At 38.5% G+C, this 22,131-nt stretch overlaps 1 protein-coding gene and 1 non-coding gene across 4 annotated transcripts; both read right to left on the bottom strand.

The window, feature by feature from the left end:
- Positions 1–548: 548 nt before the first annotated feature.
- On the bottom strand, positions 549–22,051 carry DPM1 (dolichyl-phosphate mannosyltransferase subunit 1, catalytic). 3 transcript variants are annotated; one of them, XM_032256000.1, is made up of 9 exons: positions 21,858–22,051; positions 19,190–19,289; positions 12,135–12,168; positions 9,447–9,523; positions 9,337–9,362; positions 7,806–7,901; positions 6,715–6,783; positions 2,376–2,490; positions 549–1,143 (listed from the first exon to the last, which is right to left on the bottom strand). In XM_032256000.1, exons 1-9 carry the CDS (start codon positions 22,016–22,018, stop codon positions 1,039–1,041), a joined length of 783 nt encoding a protein of 260 aa, XP_032111891.1. In that variant the 5' UTR covers positions 22,019–22,051; the 3' UTR covers positions 549–1,038. The 3 variants fall into 3 exon arrangements, 2 of the variants coding, with proteins under 2 accessions (XP_032111891.1, XP_032111892.1); XR_004262070.1 differs by lacking the exon at positions 549–1,143 and adding an exon at positions 1,152–1,872 and having other exon boundaries at positions 2,196–2,490; positions 21,858–22,047; XM_032256001.1 differs by lacking the exon at positions 6,715–6,783.
- Positions 16,269–16,370, bottom strand: LOC116535220. Its single transcript, XR_004262098.1, has one exon. It is a non-coding gene; the product is annotated as a U6 spliceosomal RNA (small nuclear RNA).
- Positions 22,052–22,131: the final 80 nt, after the last annotated feature.

The following is a 22,131-nucleotide window of genomic DNA, read 5'->3' as shown; positions in this document are numbered from 1 at the left end:
ACGAGGTCAGGATATCGAGGTGATCCTGGCCAACATGGTGAAACCCTGTCTCTACTTAAAAAAAAAGAAAAAAAGTTAGCTGGGCAAGGTGGCGTATGACTGTAATCCTAGCTACTTGTGAGGCTGAGGCAGGAGAATCACTTGAACCCGACAGGCGGAGGTTGCAGTGAGCCGAGATGGCGCCACTGCACTCCAGCCTGGGAGACAGAGCAGGGCTCCATCTTTATTTTAAAAAAAAAAAAAAAAAAAAGAGAGAGCAAGAAACAAATTGTTACATAATTCAGTAAGATGTTTAAAAATTACTGTAGCAGCTATGTTTCTGCCTCAGCATCATTAATACTTTTCAGTACTGATGGAGGTTACTGCTCAAAAGAGAAAAATACGGCTATGTAATCAACTGCTGCCAAATTGTTTCCCAATTCACAATATGCATTTTAAACACACTTGCTTTGGTAGATGAAATGCTTCATCAATTCAACAGCTGAAAAGAATCCAATTCTAAAAGCCTATTTTGAATGTATTTTCTAGTTTAAGAAATTTGAGATGCATTTTTAAGGAAAGGGCAGAGGTGTGTATTTCTTTCACAGATCATACAGATACAGCCATGATATAGCCATAAACATTTCATCAGTTAACATTATCTTACTTCTGACATCTATTAGGTATAAAGATTTATGATTCCAGTATTTATAAAGAATATTTCAAATTATTCTCCATGTTAAAAAATTCTACATTCACATACTCTAATGAAAGCAGCAATACTTTATGCAAAAAAAAAAAATATATATATATATACATTTATTTATAGGTCTTAATACAGCAAAATGTAAATGAAAATTGAGAGCATTGCTCATTAGGCCAGCAACTTTAAAATTACTTAATCTGAAATATAAAATAGAAGTTCTTCATAAAAAAGATGTGTGAAGTTTACCTTACCTTATGGTTTATACTTTAAGAGTACATTTTATCAAAATCAGTAACCAGGCTTCTTTCATGTTTAAATTGAAATGAACATAAGTATAAATGATTATCTTTCTTTTATGTAGTAGCAAAAAGAGTCAATAATCCTCTCAAGAAAGATACTATTTCATTTCCTCCCAACTTGGATTCACCATAAACACGATCCACAAATGATATTGGAACCTAGTTAAAAAAAAAAAAAAATACGTTAAAGTCAGTCTTCAAAAAAAATTAGGTAGCTTAGCAGGTATACCATATTACCAACACAACAGAATTCGGACTAGTCCTACAACAGAAGTCCTTAAAGTAACTATAAAATTAGGGGATTCTTAAAGCAACTATGTGTATCTCCAAGTCTTTAAAATTAAGCGCATCATCTAAAGATAGGTCATATGAACCAATCTACAGCTGTTTAAAAAGCACTGATCCTAGGTATTACCTTGGTTTACTCAAGTTTCAGTTTGCATTTCAAAGAAAAATTATACTCCAAAAGTAAAATGGCCTTTTGCTTAGATTTTTCAGTTGTTTGTCAAATTTAGCTATAACAGCTTAGCATTAAGTAAAACATCTTGCAACTTCCATGGGAGAAGTGACATTTCAGGTTAGCTAGTTTCTTGCTATGAATAAGAGTTTCACTAGTAAATGAGGAGAGTCTTCCCCACCCTAAGAGCTCACTAGCTAGCCCTAAGTATTACAGATCACCACTCCCTTGGCTCTATAATTCCTGGTCTTCACTTACAGGAAATGGACATATGGGATTCGTCATTCATTTTAAAGCATGGTGGACACTGGCTGTGGCAAAAGGAAAAGCAGAGAGACTCAGTCCATAATGCTGACCAGTTAGAAGGAAGGCTAGGATTGAGAAAGTACCAGGAACTTTCCATTATTTAAAAGACAATGCTAACTGTTAATGTTTTGTTTTGTTTTGTTTTGTTTTGTTTTGTTTTTGAGACGGAGCTTGCTACCCAGGCTGGAGTGCAATGGCGCGATCTCGGCTCCCCACAACCTCCGCCTCCTGGGTTCAGGCAATTCTCCTGCCTCAGCCTCCTGAGTAGCTGGGATTACAGGCACGCGCCACCATGCCCAGCTAATGTTTTTTGTATTTTTAGTAGAGACGGGGTTTCACCATGTTGACCAGGATGGTCTCGATCTCTTGATCTCATGATCCACCCGCCTCGGCCTCCCAAAGTGCTGGGATTACAGGCTTGAGCCACCGCGCCTGGCCAACTGTTAATGTTTTAAATCTTATTGTTCAAATGTACTAATGTGAATTTTTACCCTTTGTGCATGAACATTCTAAACAACCAGAAGACCTTCACAATTTAGCAGTTATGAAGTTAAACTTTTTATTACAAAAAGTCTAAACTTTACTGCTCCTTTACCAGGAACATGACTATTTAGCACCAGTTGCATACCTCACCAATAGTATAATTCAACTGTCTTGCCCGAACAATCATCTCCATCTGGAAGACGTAGCCTTTAGAAACACATTTTTCTATTAATTTCTCTAGAACTTCTTTTCGATATAATCTGTAAGAAATCAGAAAATATATATATCAACTTCTGGATAAATACACTTGCCTACATGTATCTTGACCTTTCAAAGAGTTCACTGGTATGTATAAAGCCTAAAACTTCCACTGGCCATTGGTAAACAGAAAAGCTCACAAAGTTGATGATTATGATACCTTTGTCCTAAGCAAGAAAGGCCATTAAATATTTGCTAAATAACTTAGAATAATTTTGAAAATGAATTCTCAGTATCTTTTAGAGAATTATTTTCCCATCATACTATCAGAAATTATTGAAATATAGTAAAACAAATCATTTGATGCAGAAGCATCCATTATTTAAGATTTCCTTAAAATTTAAAGTTGAAAGAACTGTTCCAAACACTGAAACAAGAGTGGACAAATAATGATGAAGCAACAATATATAAGAGATAACAAAAAAGAACCTCATAATTAACAGTCATTTCCCAATAAATGTTTATGGTAAGTTTTGATTTCTCATGATTTCCTTTGTAAATTCCCTAGGATAAACTAAGTCCCTCTAGGATGAGCTTGGGAAGCTAGATTAAAACAGGAACTAGACATCACAGGATAGAAAAAAGCCTGGTGGGATTCACCTATCACCAATTGAGGTCAGTTAGACACTTAACAGCAAGTGAATGTGCAGCCTAACTTTAGATGGACTGCAGGCCAAATACCAGATTTACAAGGTGACACAGTGGAGTTGGGCTGTCCAGTGGGTAAACCCAAGCACTTTCTTCGGTAACTAAATAGCAGGGAGCTCCCTATTTTCAGACTCACAGACACTGTAACTTTTTTTTTTTTTTTTTAAAGATCAGTGTCTCAGTAGGGAGGCAGCAATTTCTACCTTTTTTTGTGGGGAGAGGGGAGAAAACTAGGAAAGGTAGTTTGGTGAAACTTTGTTCTTTTCAAAGTTAAGGCCATCTGGACCTACTGTGCCGCAGGGTTTCACCTTGAATCCACATTTTTTTCCCTCAGACTTCTAAGGTGACAGTATCTTTTGACTATGAAGTGAGTATAGGACAACAAAGCCCTTAGAAGAACCCAACGGAGCTTAGTGTGTGCACTCCTTTATCCACCCAGTCTCCTTAAGGATTCAAAGGAATAAATTTGGAATAAATATGAAGAGAGGAGAATCTGATGGTAGTAATATTTATTCAATAACAAACATTTATTGACCAACATATCGGGTTTCAGATACTTTTTAATGTTTTGCCGTATAGAGTGGACTAAAAACTAAAATAAAGATATATAATATGTCAGATGCTGTTAGGTAGGGGAGGGAGCACTGGGATTGTGGGGTGGGAAGAACTATGATGGGCCAATGTTTTTGCATTAGCTTTATTTATATATTTGTATTTTGAGAGACAGGATCTCACTCTGTTGCCTAGAGTATAGTGGCAAAACCATGGCTCACTACAGCCTCAGTTTTCCAGGCTCAAAAGATGCTCCTACTCTAGCCTCCCAAGTAGCTGGGTCTACAGTCACCTGCCACCATGCCTGGCTAATTTATTTTTTTAGTTTTTGTAGAGACAGAGTCTCACTATGTTGCCAGAGCTGGGGTCTTGAACTCCTGGGCTCAAGCAACCCTCCATCCTTGGCCTCCCAAAGTGCTGGGATTACAGGTGTGAGCCACCATATCCAGCCAGCATTACTTTTAAAATTGAGATTAGATTATAAAATATTTCCTGACTGTACGAGTTGCTTTATTCTCGTTAAGAATCATTTTTTAAGATATTTATTTTCACTGCCACCTCCCTCTTCCCCATCCCCATGATATCTTTTAACATTGTAGCTAGTAAAGTAAAATGTTATGCCAGGCACAGTGGCTCATGGCTGTAATCCCAGCACTTTGGGAGGCCAAGGCGGGCAGATCACCTGAGGTCAAGGGTTTGAGACCGGCCTGACCAACATGGTGAAACCCTGTCTCTACTAAAAATACAAAAATTAGCTGGGCATGGTGGTATGTACCTGTAATCCCAGCTACTCAGGAGGCTGAGGCAGGAGAATCGCTTGAACTTGGGAGATGGAGGGTGGAGTGAGCTGAGATTGTGCCACTGCACTCCAGCATGGGCAACAGAGGGAGATTCCATCTCAAAAAAAAAAAAAAGTAAAATGTTACATGAAGCCATATAATGCTATGAATAGGATTAGGATCCAGGTGATCTATGCTATTAAATGGCATATTAGACTGTAGACTTCCTAAGATTCCTTTTCTTATTTTGTAAAAAGCATCTGCTTCCTAAATCTAGGGATTTAATGAAAAAATGAGTTTTGTCTAATGACAACTGAACTTTAATGATGTATTTAAGAAAATACCACTCTTATGAGAAGACAATGAGATTTAACTATTTAAAAATTATGCAATTAACAGGCTCACTTTTGTCTGTTTGGCCACTCTGTCACTTGTACAGAACACAGCTAATCACTGCTCTCAAATACATGAAAATCCAGAACCCCATCCCCTCCATTAATCTTTGTGCAGTTCTGATGCAGCAAAGCACCCTCACCCCATTCCTCTCCCTGTTGTGCTTTTCTTCACAGCCTCTCTCTCTACAACCAGTTACTGTGGGTTTTTATTCAAACTCATCAAAACTGTGGCCTGTGAAATCCACAATGGCCCTTCCCTCCATACAGAGATTTTGTGTGTGCCACTATTCTTTGCATTGTTGCCACATGGCAATCAGAGATCTTTTTTTTTTTGACAGGGAGTCTTGCTCTGTCACCAGTGGCGCAATCTTGGCTCACTGCAACCTCTGCCTCCAGATCTCAGGCGATTCTCCTGCCTCAGCCTCTGAAGTAGCTGGGACTACAAGCACATGCCACCACACTGGGCTAAGTTTTTATTTTTAGTAGAGATGGGGTTTCACCATGTTGTCCAGGCTGGTCTTAAACTCCTGACCTCAACTGAACCATATGCCTCGGCCTCCCAAAGTGCTGGGATTATAGATGCAAGCCACTGCCCATCTACCAGCTACCACCCAAACGCAACCAGAGATCTTAATCAGATCACAAATGATTCTTGCCTTAGGGTATATCCTCCCCTCTCTTTCATCCCCAAGTTCAGCTCTCCAATCTATTTGCTTTTTAGTTCTAGAGGCTTCATTTTTCTTTTTATTTGACTGTCAACAGCCAGCTGTGTGTGTGTGTGTATTATCACATTTAAAAATGTAAATTTTCCTGCATTGAGCGAAGGACCCAAGAATCAACACTATTCAGTGGAAAAAATAAGTATCAACTAATATAAATTATCAGGTAATCTATGGGGGGCGTGAGGCCACTGAAGTAGATGCAGGGGTATTTTATAGTTCCAGAGTCCAAAAAAAAAAAAAAAAAAAAAAAAAAAAGGTCTGGCAAGTTTTGTCATTTACCATGGTCAGTCACACAAAGCAGCTCACATCTACTACAGCAAATCTAGAATACCACCCCATACACCCAGAAACAAGCAGACACACAAAACTCTGAGGGACCAAAGCTTTGACAAAATTAAACAACAAAAAACATTTCTTAAACATATGGGGAACAAGGTAACTGAGAGAGCTCTACATAAATATTAAAGAGTTTAACCTTTTCTGTGGACAATGCTTTAAGTATTCACATGAAATGCAGAAAATTACTGAAATATGTGCTGTTCTTTGGAACAGATTTATCAGTAATAGCAACGTTTCAAAGAGTGGTTGAGCCTTAACACTAATATTAACAAGCACACAAACCTAACCCCTGCCTTAAACTTTTTTTTTTTTTTTTTTGAGATGAAGTTTCGCTTGTGTTGCCCAGGCTGAAGTGCAATGGCATGATCTTAGCTCACCACAACCTCTGCCTCCCAGGTTCAAGAGATTCTCCTACCTCAGCCTCCCAGGTAGCTGGGGTTACAGGCATGCACCACCACACCCGGCTAATTTTTGTGTTTTTAGCAGAGATGGGGTTTCTCCATGTTGGTCAGGCTGGTCTCAAACTCCCGTCCTCAGGTGATCCACCCACCTTGGCCTCCCAAAGTGCTGGGATTACAGGCGTGAGCCACCATGCCTGGCCTCAACTTTTTAAAAGAAAAGCACAATATGTCTCCTTAAGATGTTTAGGCTTCATTAGCAACTTCTAGGAATTTAGACTGCCTTTTTAGTATCCCAGAATAAAAACAAGGTGGAAATGTAAAGCATCTCTTAAAAATATCCATTGTAAAGAAAACTAGCTAGCCAATAAATAGTGTAAATTTTCACTGTACCTGAAACTTCCTGTTAAATCAGATGCTCCTGGTCTCAGCAAAATCTGAGTTAAAAAATTGGCCCCACGGCTGCCAAACAAAACAATCAGATTTTCTTTACAAAATATAATTTATAAACAAGAGAAACACATCAAAGAACAGAGTGTTAAAATGCTATGCTAATTTCATAAATGTAACATTAATTTCACAAAAATGTTATTTATCTAGACCAAAAGAGAGATTTTTAGTCAATGAAAGGAGATCTGGCTAGAAGCAGTGGCTCATACCTGCAATCCCAGCACTTTGGGAGGCCGAGATGGGTGGATTGTTTGAGCCCGGGAGTGATCAGCCTGGGCAACATGGCAAAACTCCATCACTACAATATATATATATATATATAAATAAAAGCTGGGCGTGGTAGTGCGTGCCTGTAGTTCCAGCTACCTGGGAAGCTGAGGCGGGTGGCTCACCTGAGCTCAGGAGTTCGAGAGCAACCTGGGCAATGTGGTGAAACCCCATCTCTACAAAAAATAACGAAAATTAGCCAGGCATGGTGGCGTGTGTCCGTAGTCCCAGCTACTTGGGAGGCTGAGACAGGAGAATTGCTTGAGCCCGGGAGGCAGAGGTTGCAGTGAGCTGAGACTGTGTGGTTACACTCCAGTCTGGGCAACGGAACGAGTCTCTGTCTTAAATTTAAAAAAAAAAGTAAAACATGCACGGTAACACAATTAAATGACACAAACAGAATTTTAACCCAGGTCTGTCTGAAATCAATTTTTATTAAAATAACACTATAATTATAGGGGTGACACCCTACATATTAAGCCTAAAAGTATGGAACCGGTTACATAAATTAAAATTGAAGGTCCAGTATAGTAACTTTTGCTGAATGAAACCACTTCTACCAAAGGTCCAAAGGTTTATGCTGATTTTTCCTTAATAAAAAACATCCAGGCTTTAATCACAAGAAAAACTGTAAGAAACTATCTGGGAATATCTACTGGAAGTTGTAACCTGATCCCACAAATCCCAGGCAGCAAGGTAGTTAATACTTGCTATGAAGATATTTCAAGTAGTTATACTAACAAAGAAGTCATAACACATGTACCTACCTGATTATTTTTCTTTTCAAATCCCAGCCATATACACCTCCATTTCCTTTGTAGCGAGTTCCAGAGACAATATCAAAATTACCCTCCTTTTGCTTCCTGTAGAATAAATTAGCTGTCTATTAGAAAAAGTCATTGAGCTTTCAACAGCCATTTTCATGAGCTACACAAACAAAACGTTTAAGAGAAGCTGGCACAAGTTGGGCATGGTGGCTCACGCTTGTAATCCTAGCACTTTGGGAGGTCGAGGTGGGTAGATCACGAGGTCAGGAGTTCAAGACCAGCTGAATTGAAACCATTTCTACCAAAGGTGAAACCCCGTCTCTACTAGAAACACAAAAATTAGCTGGGCATCATGGCGGGCACCTGTAATCCTAGCTACACGGGAGGCTGAGGCAGAGAATTGCTGGAACCTGGGAGGTGGAGGTTATACTAAGCCGAGATCCCACCACTGCACTCCAGCCTGGGCAACAGAGTGAGACTCCATCTCAAAAAAAAAAAAAAAATACTGTCAGGCATGGTGACACATGCCTTTAGTTTCAGCTATTTGGGAAGCTGCAATGGGAGGATCGCTTGAGCCAGGGACGTTGAGGTTGTAATGATCTGTGATTGTGCCACTGTACTCCAGCCTGGGTGACCTTGTCTCTAAAATTAAAATAATTAATTTTCTAGCCAGGTGCGGTGGCTCACGCCTGTAATCCCAGCACTTTGGGAGGCTGAGGCGGGCAGATCACCTGAGGTCAGGAGTTCGAGACCAGCCTGACCAATATCGTGAAACCTCGTCTTAAAAATAAATAAAAAATAATTTCCTTCTATTCTTAAGTTTTAACTAGAAAATGGTAGTAAATATCTCCTTTAGCATCTACAGGCTTAATCACACTACTTTTTTTGTTAACATGATAAATGAATTATATTGCGTGATTATCAATAATGTGCCATTTTGGCCTTCCTGGAATAAACTCTATTTGTTCATGGTGTTTTACTCTAGTAACTCAAGGCTTCATTCCATTTATCAGAGAAGCCATCTTCCACCTTTTTCTGTGGTCTGAGGAATTCAGATAACAAAGGAAGTACCTGTTGATTTGCTCCTGAGGACTCCTGAAATACATCATTTAGTCTCTGAAACGTGTGTTGCGTGTGTGTCTACTATCTATATAGATAAATAAATATTTTAGAGACAGGGTCTCACTCTGTCTCAGGGTCACCAAGACTAGAGTGCAGTGGCATGACCATAGCTCACTGCAGCCTTAAAGTCCTGGGCTCAACTGATCCTCCCACCTGAGACTCCCGAGTAGCCAGGACTACAGGCGTGCCAGTTTTTCTGTAGCGACAAAGCCGCCTTTTGTTGCCCAGGTTGGTCTCAAACTGCTGACTTCAAGAAACCCTCCTGCCTTGACTTCCCAAGCTTTTGCTGTATTTTTGATAGAAAAAAACAGCATGAGTGTTTTTGATTAATAAAATTAAAATATGCCCAAAACCAGTATGATAAATTATTTCAGTCATATTTCTTTCAAATATTAGAAATAGTACCTACCTAATGAATTCAGGAACAAATTTTGGCTGAAATTTGGAAAGAATAAACAGCAAGTCAGTAAAATAGGCTAAGACTATCATAAATAGCTAATAAAGAAATTTACCACTTACATGGTGTGAGAGATCAGCATCCATAATAATTATGTAGTTTCCTGTGGCATGTTTCATTCCATGAATATACGCAGTTCCTAAAAGTGAAAGTATATCCATTCAAGAAAACCAACAGAAATCTTTACATATACATTTGAACATGGAGGAAATTGTTTAGCAGCTGAAAAGCACCCATTAGTCCTCTAAAAGTGGTATTAATAAATTGGTATTTTTCACCTTAAGTACATAGGTTCACGTATATAATCAAGACGGTAGCTGGCCACACACCTCCAGAGATGTCAATTTAACAGAAGAGATCATACCTCTGTTTCAGTTTAGCATAGAAAAGAGTTTATAAGTTTAAAAGTCTGAGGTTACATAACAATTACATATTCTTATACTTTAAAAAACCCGTCTGGAGTTTCCTTAGAGTTCCCCTAGACACTGAAAAGGTTAGACCTCTTCTTAGAGCTCCACATTTACAAGTCAGCACCAACTATCCAACTGCCCCATCTACAGGTCTAGAGATGATTCTTGATTTCCTGCCTTTAACCATAACTTCTAAACTATAATTAAGTCCTATCGATTCTCTATCCAAAACATCTCAATTCCCTTTTTCTTCTCTACCTTCTGATGCTTAGATGGCTACCTAACAAGGCTTCTAGCTTCTGCTCTTTCCAGCACTAAGTCCATTTCCACAAAAGCTACACACAGAGTATCTTTTACACTGGTATGCTAGACCCCTGCTCCAGTATTTCGGGCCAAAGGCCTACCTGACAATTACTTAGCCAGCTCCATGCCTCAAAGTCCCACAGGGACTTGGCAGGGTAGGATAATTGGTCAGGAGCAGGACTTGGGGAGCCCTGCATTCTCTACCCCAGACCCTTCACAAGTGTCTTATGAGCAAGGCTGAGCTATTCTAACTTACTTTGTTAAGTAGTGAATATTGGCCAGGTGTGGTGGCTCATGAGTGTAATCCCAGCACTTTGGGAGGCTGAGGTGGGGGAATCACTTGAGCTCAGGAGTTCAAGACCAGCCTGGCCCAACAAGGTGAAACCTCATCTCACTAAAAATACAAAAAATTAGGCCGGGCGTAGTGGCTCACGCCTGTAATCCAAGCACTTTGGAGGCCAAGGCGGGCGGATCACCTGAGGTTGGGAGTTCAAGACCAGCCTCATCAACATGGTGAAACCCCGTCTTTAAAAAAAAAAAAAAAAAAAAAAAAATAGCTGGGCATGGTGGCACACTCCTGTAATTCCAGTTACTCAGAAGGCTGACTCACAAGAAATCACTTGAACCCAGGAGGCAGAGGTTGCAGTGAGCCAAGATTGTGCCATTGCACTCCAGCCTGGGCATCAGAGCAAGACTCTGTCTCAAAGAAAAAAGAAAAAGAAAAGAAAAAAAGAAGTGAATATATACACTACACTTTTTGGTTTTACAGCAGTTTTCAGATTTTTTTTTTCAATCCCAAAGAATTTTCTGGGTTCAGATTCTGAGAACATCTGATGATGCTTGGGAATTGATGGTCTTCAGGATAACAGACTCCAGTTAAGAACTGTGCTGTCTCCATGCTTATTCGACATTGCAAATCTGACCAACAGCACAAGTAAAGGCAGAGTTTCATCTCAGAATTACCAAGCTCATATGAGCTTTTCAATAATGCTGTATGTTTAAAAGCTGGGAAATCTTCCTTCTTTAAAAATAAAGAATAACTTTTTTTTGAGACGGAGTCTCACTCTGTCACCAGGCTGGAGTGCAATGTCATGATCTTGGCTCACTGCAACCTCCACCTCTTGGGTTCAAGCGATTCTCCTGACTCAGCCTCTTGAGCAGCTGGGACTACAGGCACGTGCCACCATGCCCAGCTAAGTTTTGTATTTTTAGTAGAGATGGGGTTTCACCATGTTGGCCAGGATGGTCTCGATCTCTTGACCTTGTGTTCCACCAGCCTCAGCTTCCCAAAGTGCTGAGGTAACAGGTGTGAGCCACTGCACCAGGCCTTAAATAAAGAGTAAGTTTTTAAACTTATAACTTAAAGAATATTCCTAGGTTTGCAGCGTGCTGGTCCAAGATGTTTGCCCTCAGACCCATTCTCTGGCCCTTCCCTACTCTGTGCTATATTGTAATGAACTACATTTTCCAGATTCTCTTGTCAACTGGCTGCCAAACACCTTTGGGACGTACAGGCGAAGACAGGAGGGAGAAGAGAAGGGAAAAGTTTAAGTCTAAGTCCTCCCTATTTTACTTTCCCTCCCACCTCTGACTGGGAATTTCCCACAGTTCTAGCTCCTGCCAGGCAGCCCCCAACCCATCATTCTAGCTCCCTCTGGGCAGCCCAGGTTCTTGGGCTCTAAAAACATCTTTTCCCACTGTTGCTCCATCCCTAGGAGTGACAGTGACCTCCAGCTATTACTAATCTTGTTTTAGCCTCACTGTTTCATTTGGTTTCTCAGGAATTCCTTCACTGGTGTAACCAGAGACTGTATCATATTCCCTGCACTGAAAGACTTACAGTGGTTTCTGTTTTCCTGAGTGGGCCTTGACTTATACAGGTATCCCAAGTTATTCCATTTAAAAGTCATTAAGACCATTAAAAACTATCACAGGATGTTACTGTATTTTGGCCCTATTCCAAACTGGGAAAATACACACTGGATGATCTCACCAGGCAAATAGCAGGTATGAGCGATTAGAAGTTCCACTACTTACCTAGTCCCAGCTTTTTCTCTCGTGGTCTTAGAAGCTGTAGGAATAAGAAACAACATTTTACACAAAGAAACAAAAATCTTATCATGTTAAATCTTACTTTATTCAAAAGTGCATACTGACTTTAATAGAAATATAGTAGCACTTATTAGAACTTAAAGCAAAGTATGCCTAATATTTTTTTTTTGCCAAAAGAAAAAAAAAAGCATTTGGTAACAGACCAAATAGTTTAACACAGCTTCTAAGGAAAAACAACATTCTTTAACCCAACTCTACAATCAAAATTTTAAACTTTTTTTTTCCTGGTGATATTGACTCTATTTTAAATATGTCCTTACATCTATTATGTGGTTTTCCTTTTAAACCTATTGATTCCTTCCTAGAAAAATGTAGGACTTAACTCACTATTTCATACCTTCTTGGGAAATCTGATGTTTGTTCTCTCAATTCCCTTGGGTTTTGAACACTAGTATCACTCTTCCTCTACCAACTTACCTTGACCTTATGCTTGGTTGACCTCATCTCCTCTACTGGTCTAAGGACATGTCATATTCCTAATAAAAAGGTTAAATTCTTTCTCTTTTCTTACTACTTGTCAGTTACTTAGTCCTTCTAAATCTTTTTGCTTAATAGTTGGACCCTGACTTTATTGTTTAGCTTTTTCCTCTCGGCTGGACACTTAAAAAGTCGAATGCCAAAGTTCTCACTCTGCCTTACGTTCCTGAGGTATGGGATTCAGGTGGACTCATTAGTGAGCATGTCTTGTCTATCTGTTCCCTTCTTTACTTGCAGGTATATAAACAGGTTGCCTCTGACTGCAAATCTCTCAACAAAGCATTTTCAATTCAATTAAAGAAGGATGAATTTTTTTTTCACTACATGCAAATTCTCTCTATTCTATGCAAATAGAAACCTGTTATAGGTTTCTATTTGCATAGAACGCATTTTCCATCCCTTCACTTTCAGTCTATATGTGTCCTTACAAGTCTTTTGTAGGCAGCATATAGTTGGTTCTTTTTAAAAAAAAATCCAGTCACTCTAGGTCTTTAGATAATTTAATCCCTTTATATCCATGGTAATCACTGACATGTAAGAACTTACTACTACCATTTTGTTAATTGCTTCTAGTTGTTTTGTAGCTCTTTTGCTTCTCTATTTCCTCTATGGTTATGATTAAGTTATTTTCTCTAGTGTTATGCTTTGATTCCTTACTTTTTATCTTTTGTGAATCTACTTTAGACTTTTCCTCTATGATTACCATGAGACTTACAAAAAACATCTTACAGCGATAATAGGCTATTTTAAGCTAATAACAATTTAACTCTAACTGCTAAAAAAAAAAAAAAATCCTCTACACTATTATTCCACTATCCCACATTTAAAATTTTTTAAGTCACAATTTACATCTATAGCAAAGTACATCTTGCATAAAGATGGATAAAATACACTGCTGTCTGGTAAGAGTTTACAGGGAGAAAAGACATTCAAATAAGCATCTATGATAATTGCAAGTCACTGAAAAAAATCAAACAGGATATATCAGATCACAGCTAGATTTAATTTGAATAGTTTCTGACAAAATACTGACCCCATCTGTTATCTGCCCTGAAAAAGCAAATCTTATAAAGCTCATCTGAGATTTTCTATAACTGCTTCAGCTAGAAAATCTTTCTTTTAAGAAAAGGTAACTTTCACTACATGCAGTGGCTCTCTCCTGTAATCCCAGCAGTTTGGGAGGCTGAGGTGGGTAAATCATTTGAGGTCATGAGTTAGAGACCAGCTTGGCCACCGTGGTGAGACCCTGTCTCTACTAAAAATACAAAAATCAGCCAGGCATAGTGGCGCACCCCTGTAATCCTATCTATTCAGAAGGCTGAGGTAGGAGAATCACTTGCACCTGGGAAGTAGAGGTTACAGTGAGCTGAGATCGCGCCACAGCACTCCAGCCTGGGTGACAGAGTGAAACTCAAAAAACAAACAAAACTTTGTTATAGTTGCACACCCACTAAACCCCATGGGATACTTTCTAAGACCTCCAAGGGATGCCTGTAATCTCCAAAAGTACCAAACCTCATATATACTTTTTCTTATCTATACATATCTATTACAGTTTAATTTATAAATTAGGCACAGTAAGAGATTAACAATACCTAATAATAAAATAAAACAATAATAATAATATATTGTAATAAAAGTTATGTGAACTTGGTCTAACTCAAAATATCTTCTGTACTGTACTTACCTCTTTTCAGACTGCAGGTAACAAACCATGGAAAGCAAAACCATGGACAAGAGAGACTACAATACTTAAAATTTTCAGAGTGTTCAAAGGTTTATATAAAATATTACAATACTACGGAGCAACTAAGGAAATAAGGTGATGACAAAAGTTCTTCAAGATAGAAGTAATGATGATATAGGAAGATGACAGAAACAAGACCACCACACTACCTAGTTTTACAAATATACACACACATATGCATAAAAAAACACATCAAACTGTTGACCTGGGTCTCCCCTGGGCAAGGGAATGGGATGCCTATTAGAAAATGTTCATCAGGCCAGGCACAGTGGCTCATGCCTGTAATCCCAGCACTTTGGGAAGCTGAGGTGGGCAGATGACCTGAAGTCAGGAGTTCAAGACCAGCCTGACCAACATGATGAAACCCCGTCTCTACTAAAAATACTAAAATTTGCTAGCATAGTGGTGCAGGTCTGTAATCCCAGCTACTCGGGAGGCTGAGGCAGGAGAACCGCTTGCGCTCAGGAGGCTGAGTTTGCAGTGAGCTGAGATTGTGCCACTGCACTCCAGCCTGGGCAACAGAGCAAGACTCGAAAGAAGAAAAGAAAGAAAGAAAGGAAAGAAAGAAAAGAAAGAAAAGAAATGAAAAGAAAAGAAAAGGAAAGAAAGGAAGGAAGGAAGAAAGAAAGAAAAGAAAAGAAAGGAAAGAAAGGAAAGAAAAAGAAAGAAAGGAAAGAAAGAAAGAAAGAAAGAAAGAGAAAAGAAAAGAAAAGAAAAGAAAAGAAAAGAAAAGGAAAAGAAAAGAAAGAAAGGAAGGAAGGAAGGAAGGAAGGAAGGAAAGAAAGGAAAGAAAGGAAGAAAGAAAGAAAGAAAGAAAGGAAGGAAGGAAGGAAGGAAGGAAGGAAGGAAGGAAGGAAGGAAGGAAGAAAGAAAGAAAAAAAGAAAGAAAGAGAAAGAAAGAAAGAAAGAAAGAAATGTTCATCAAAGGCAACTTTGGGTTTACTGGTAATATTTATATTTTACAAGAATGTGCTTGTTTATTTCTTATGTAGGAAATTCACACTGTTTCTATTTGGTATGCTTTACTTTCAAACTCTTAATTCCACCTGTCCACCCTCCCCGATCCTTTTCTGCCTCTTCACATCAATCTGATGGCCCCTTTCTGTGTGAGGCAGGATAGCACTGCAGATAGGAACATGAACTCTGGAAGCACAATGTCTGGGTTTGAATCCTGGCCACTACTCATTTGCCATGTGGCCTTGAGAATATAAAGGGACATGACAGAGCCCCCTATCTCACATGGCTTTCATGAGGAACAAGGAAATAGATTCATATAAAGTGCTTGCAAGAATGCCAGGCATATACTCTTCAAAGTATGGTTACCACAACTGCTTATAAAATACTTCATGTGAAACTAGAATTTGTTTGACGAAAACCTTTGTAAAACTATTTATCATAGACAATCTTGCAAAAAGTTACTGAGAAACAGAATTGAGATTATACTATATATACAGTTTCATAAACTGCTTTATACTTATTATAAAGGTATAAGTATTTTTGAGGGTCATGAGATTACTGCCAGATGACACTTCAGAAAAACAGTATCAATTTATAATAGGATCAACAGTATTTGAGTGGACTTGTTCTATAATAACTCTCAGAAACACTGGTTAAAAAGGAGAAAATTAAATCTTCAGTTAATAAGGCCAGTATATACTGTCCTATTTTGTAAATCTTCACTTATCAGTGAGGCTCAGTATTTTTTTCTTGTTTACTGGCCATTTCTAGTTCTGGTCTTATGAATTATCTGGTTGGGGTACTGATGTTGTTAGAAATATTTTGGCATTTGGGAATAGACAGGAGTTGAATTTTTAAAAAAATAACTTTTATTTTTTAAAATAATGCTTCACGAATTTGCACGTCATCCTTGTGCAGGGGCCATGCTAATCTTCTCTATATCGTTCCAATTTTAGCATATGTGCTGCCAAAGCGAGGACAGAAATTTAATATTTTTAAATAGTCAAACCTTTTTATTTGTTTTTTTTAGAGACGGGGTTTCACCATTGGCCAGGCTGGTCTCAAACTCCTCACTCCTTGACCTCCCAAAGTGTTGGGGTTACAGGCATGAGCCACCATGCCTGGCCCAAAACTTTTTACCTTATATTTGATGTTTTAAGAATAATAAACACGTATTACATTTTATTATCAGAACAAGTTTTTAAAATATTAAACTATAAAATAATGACAAAATGTAAGATAAAGTTCTGAGAATCTAATATACAGCATGGTGACTATAGCTAATAATATCGTATCATATACTTGAAATATGCAGACAGCAAATCTTAACTGTCCTCACCACTGTCAACTCGTTCTAAAGGATAACTGTGTGACATGATGGACATGCTCGTTCCCCAAATGTGGTATTCATTTCACAATGCATGTGTGTATCAAACCATCGCAATGTATACTTTAAATATATATAACTTTGTCAATTATACCTCAATAAAGCTGGAAGAAAATAATGGCAAAATATAGATGCCTTTATCTGATCTCAAGTTGGGGGATGAAACAAACTACATAAACCAAACATAATAGAAGCATTCAAGCCAGGCACGGAGGCTCACACCTGTAATCCCAGCATTTTGGGAGGCTGAGGCGGGTGGATCACCTGACGTCAGGAGTTCAAGACCAGCCTGACCAATATGATGAAACTCCGTTTAAAAAAAAAATAAATAGAAGCATTGAACACAGAACAGTTGAGGTCCTTCACAGTTTCCGATCTCTGTGAATAGTTCAGAGTAAGTGCCCCCAATTTCTCTATGGTTCCACCTAGCTGTGTAACCTTGGAAAATGGCCTAACCTCTTGCTTCAGTTGCGCCACCTACAGAATTTTAAAAATATCTTCTTTGGCTTCTTTACTGAAAGATTCATTTCAGCCAGTTTGAAAGGCTGACAGAGCATCTGTGCTGAATACTTTACCTGATGTATTCTAACATGGTTTCAGTAATCCCTCATCTTCCCAACTAAACATACATGTATCACTAAAAGCAAGTGTCACCCCTAGCATGGATTAATACTATTTTTTTTTTTAATACCATTGTCTTCAGGATTAGGATTTCAAATACTGTCTTTTAAGTCATTTTCTAGTTTAACTTATTTAAATGTCATAAAATAATGAATGAATAAGGAATTTTATCTGGTAGCAGAGGGAAACCTTAACAGTGAATGCAAATTTTTTTCTCATTTTGAATTTTATTGGGTTGACAAGAAAAATGTCTTTGAAGACAATGTTGTTTCAAAATTTGAAAGGTCAGTTTATTAACCATTCCCTAAAATCAATCAATCACATCCTAAGGCTGAGGTTTTATGACAAAAGTATTCAAAATGCTGTCTGGTTGATGGTCCCAGATTAAATGACCACACATAACTCAGAGTGTTGTGAATCAGTGGCCTTTGCCCTGGGCTTCTAAAAGAAAAGCTGGGGAACTATTGGCCAAAAATTTAAACCTAGCACTACTGAAAGTCTCTGCTAGAAGCCTGAAAATTTGTTAACTTTTTACCTCCTTCTGTATTCGTATCCATTAGGAGATTTTCAGAGAAAACTTGAGGTGTGACAGACATGAGTTACACATCTGTGAGACAGACTGAAAGAATTTATAGATTTACCATGTATATGAGTAATACAATTCCTTTAAATTCTTGCCACCAAGACCTCATGCAACTGACATTCATCTCTAAATAAACATGAGTTGTGGAAAGTATTTCTATTACTAAGACTTATCAAGAATGTTTGGACCGGGTGACTGTTCTCTTTAAATGATGATTAATTTACCATTTCTTGAATTGCAAATAACAATAAAGGTTCTCAAAGACACTTCTTTCTCTATACCAGTGATTCTCTACTGGGGGCAAAGGATAATTTTTCCCCCAAAGGAAGTATCTGAAATATCCGGACATCTGCAGTTGCCAACTGGGGAGGAGGGTTTCTAACAGCAGCTAGTGAGGAGAGTCCAGATATGGTGCTGAACATACTACAATGCACAGGACAACCCCCACAGTAAAGAATTAATCTGTCCACACGTCAATAGTGCCAACACTGAAAAACTCTGGTCTGCAATAATTTATGAATATAAATTATAAAAGCGCTCACAAGTATAAACATTTATAAATCCAAACCAGTGACCTAAAATAAAACTTATGAAGCCATTATAAAATAAACTCTATATTTGCCTAAGTTACTTCTATAGTACAATAACAAATTTCAAGGTATAGTGGGAAAATCTAAAGTTTAGGACTAAGGAAGTCAATCTATTTCCACAAGACTACTCTATAGACTAAAAATGCCAAGTACTCTGAGAAGTCATTAACGTTTCACAAGAAAACAGTAACTTTTTCTACCTACATGCTCTTAAATTCGGGCAGTATTCTCTATTGAAAGTATGAGAATACTTACCAAAAGTGACCAAGAAAGACTAAGACAGACACACTACCAATTACAACCCAATTCTGCGATATTCCTTGTCAATTCAGTATCATGCTTTAATTTTTGCCCTTCAAGAAAACTGATCTGCAGAATTAGTCATCAACAGAGTTCATCCAAAAGCTCACTCTCTGCTGTAAAATGACCACTGACCCAACATACCAAAGATAAGTAAAATTTTAAGGACAATGAAAATACATTTAAATCTCAAATGTGTTAAGTTCCTCTTTATCTTTTCAGTTTCTAAACAAACAGACTGAATTTAAGCATTGTTTATTTCTCATCTTTCCCCGACATAATCACAATTCATGACAGAAAAATGTTCATATAACTTACAATTCTGTCTGACCCATAGATCTTCTCCAACTGTTCAGCAACATCCTTTGTTCCATCTGGGCTTCCATCATCTATGATTATAATTTCATAGTTGATTCCACTAAAAAAAAAATAAATTTGTATTAATGATTGATGACAATGTTAACTTTAAAAGTAATTTTTAAAGTACTAATTCCCTAAAAATATAAGTGGAGATTTATTGCTATATTAATCATTAAGGAAAACTTCAATTATCAAAAGAATAAATATCAAACATTTAGTACTTTACCTCCAAACCCAGTATGTTGCTGAAACATGCTAACGTCCTTCTTACATAGAGAACATACTTTGTAGTTCAAAAGAAAATCATGTAATGACATATGTATCATATGAAATTTTATTACCTACTTTGGAAAGAGAATTGTGAACCTTAATACCAAATCTTAGTTACATAAAGTATTTCAAAAGTACTTTACATGGTAACTCAAACCAAACTGAGTAATTCTGAGTGATTATTCTTCTAATTTAATCCAAATAGAATGATCAAGTATAAATCTGATTCAATTTCACCTTTTAAAAACCCCATTTTAGAATGGTGACACAATCTTAAACGATTTCAAATAGTTGTGCCTATGACCTCACATTATCAGCTTAAAAAAACCAAAGCAAGTAGCATTACAAAAGATTCCACTGTGCTTCAGAATTAACATGTTACTTCCCATTAACTTCAGGTGGTAGTTTCTAGCCTAAAAACAAGGCAACACAATACTTGGTGGATAAATACTGCATGGGTGTACATGTGGCCACCCCCCCACTCCCTCCCTTTTAAAGGCATTCTTATTATAAATTTTATACCGACAACATAACATTCTGTTTTCTCTTGGTCCTGCTCTAAGAAACATATGCAAGAAAATTAAGCAGAAAACATATTCCACTGTTAAAGGCTTTAACAAGTCAGCCCCAGCAACTCTGAAGACAAGAAAACAAAACCCTGTGTATCTATTCTCCAAGAGTAGATACAATGACTCTGGCTTCCCACTGTGCCTTAAATTTGGGCACTGGTACCTTTACATGCCAAAACATGTACGGTGATTTTAGTAGACGTGCTGAAAGAAAAATTCCATAAACAAAATGGGGTCGTTAAAAGCAAATTACTGTCCCCTACCACTTCAAAGCAGCTAGCTACTCCATTTACGGGAGAGGAAGCTTAAAGGAATCAAGCTGGGCTGACTTCAGGTGATTTGATTGCATCTGAAAAGCAAATAGTTTTGTTTCCTTTATTAAACCTCATTTTGGTCTTAAAAGATTTTCACAAACCATTAAAAGGAAAGATAAATGGTACAACGTAAAAAAAATTAAAGAAAACAGCAAAAAATTTTGCAAAATTAGAATACGAGCCCTGAATGAGATCGGTTGAATGATGGTTAATTTAGAGCTTATAGAAATCAAAATTAAAAGATTAAACGGAAAAATATAAATTTTAAAACGCTGAGGGGCAAGGCATGTGAAAGCAGCAAGGAAATACAATCAAGACAGCAACGGTTTTCACAAATTAGCACTTCCAACAATGTTAAATTTAATAATGCTCAAGCAGACTGGTTGATGGGAAAACAGGCACTCTGAAGAATGGAGAATCCTGAACTGGTATAATCCTTTTTCTTTAGAGCAATTTGGCAATAACTGTCCATTTTAAGCACCTCTCTGTCGACGCAGAAATCCTACCTTGGAAGAATTTATCCCCAGTACACAAGTACGAGTGTGTCTGCTGCCAAAATTGATACAATAAAGGAGCACCATTATGTGTCAAGCACTTTTCTAAATTCAGCTGAAAAATATGGTGGGAGCAAAGTCCTTGTTCTCACTTGCAAAGCAAAAGCCAAAAAAACAAAAACAACCAAAAACCTCTGGAAATAATCCGTTCATTGCCATGACCTGATTAAATAACAGACACATATGGAATGTTACCTAACTTCCAAAGTAATTTGCTATATTTATATACGTTAATATGAAAAAAAAAAGTCTCCAAAGATTTCACATCATGATCCCATTTGTGCCATCGTAGAACAAGTTACTTCGTACCGACTCCAGGATATTCTGCAGTTTTAAATAAACACTGCATATAACACTTCCAAATTCGAACTCCACCCCCTCCATCCCGGTTCTAACAATCACACCAAACATCCACCATGATCAGCGAAGATGCTCTTCTGCCCTCTCCTTTCCACAAAGGTTATCGTGCCCAGCAACAGCTCCCTAATTCGCACAGACCAAACCTCATGCTTATATAAGTACTCAGCACCGGAATGGAAGGTGAGCGCTCTCGCTTGGACTCTCTCGGCTCTTGCCGCAGATCCTGACCACCTAGAGGGAAGACTGGGGTCACGCTTTCAGGCTCGCTTCCAAGTAAAAGAGTGGGCAACCCTTCTACGAAAAACGGGGGACGGCAATAGTTCATAATAAAGATAAATGAGTGTCTCACAAAGCCCAAGGACGGGAATAAGAACCCAGGACACGAAGAAAACCCAACAAGCATCTGCCTCTGCTTCCCTCGCAGATTGGCCCTCTCCCCGAGCCTTCCTGCGTGAGCCAAAGAAGGCTGACGGGGCCGACTCGCGCAGCCAGCTGCCGACACCCGGGCCGGGGAAGCCAGCTCATCTCATTCCTCGCGGAGGGAGACCTGGTGCGCTACCTCTCGGAGAAGCTTTTCACCAGCAACCACACGATAAGCGGCAGGTTCTCGCGCTCGTTGTAGGTGGGTAAAAGCACCGAATATTTGTCCTGTCGTGTACTGCGCACCTCCAGCTCCCGCCGAGAGCTGAGCGGACTACGACTCACTTCCAAGGAGGCCATGGCGGAAGTGAGCCAGACGCCGGAAGCGGAATGGCGCAAATGAGACGCGGAAAAAGGACAGGTCGGACCCTACCAAATTTGGGAGAGGGGGATAATCTGTGTGATTGAGTGCT

The sequence above is a fragment of the Sapajus apella genome, unplaced genomic scaffold, assembly GCF_009761245.1.
Source record: "Sapajus apella isolate SASKATOON/1434 unplaced genomic scaffold, GSC_monkey_1.0 scaffold92, whole genome shotgun sequence".
NCBI lineage: Eukaryota > Metazoa > Chordata > Mammalia > Primates > Cebidae > Sapajus > Sapajus apella.
This window is presented reverse-complemented; position numbering and strand designations above follow the sequence as displayed.

Bases quoted from the DNA above. Each gene is read 5' to 3' on its own strand.
- DPM1 (XM_032256000.1), bottom strand. From the start codon at position 22,018: ATGGCCTCCTTGGAAGTGAGTCGTAGTCCGCTCAGCTCTCGGCGGGAG. The intron at 19,290-21,857 runs GTAGCGCACCAG...TTTTTTTTTTAG, and splicing joins GTGAAAAGCTTCTCCGAGAG to TGGAATCAACTATGAAATTA. The intron at 9,524-12,134 runs GTAAGTAGTGGA...TTTCACTTTTAG, and splicing joins AGAGAAAAAGCTGGGACTAG to GAACTGCGTATATTCATGGA.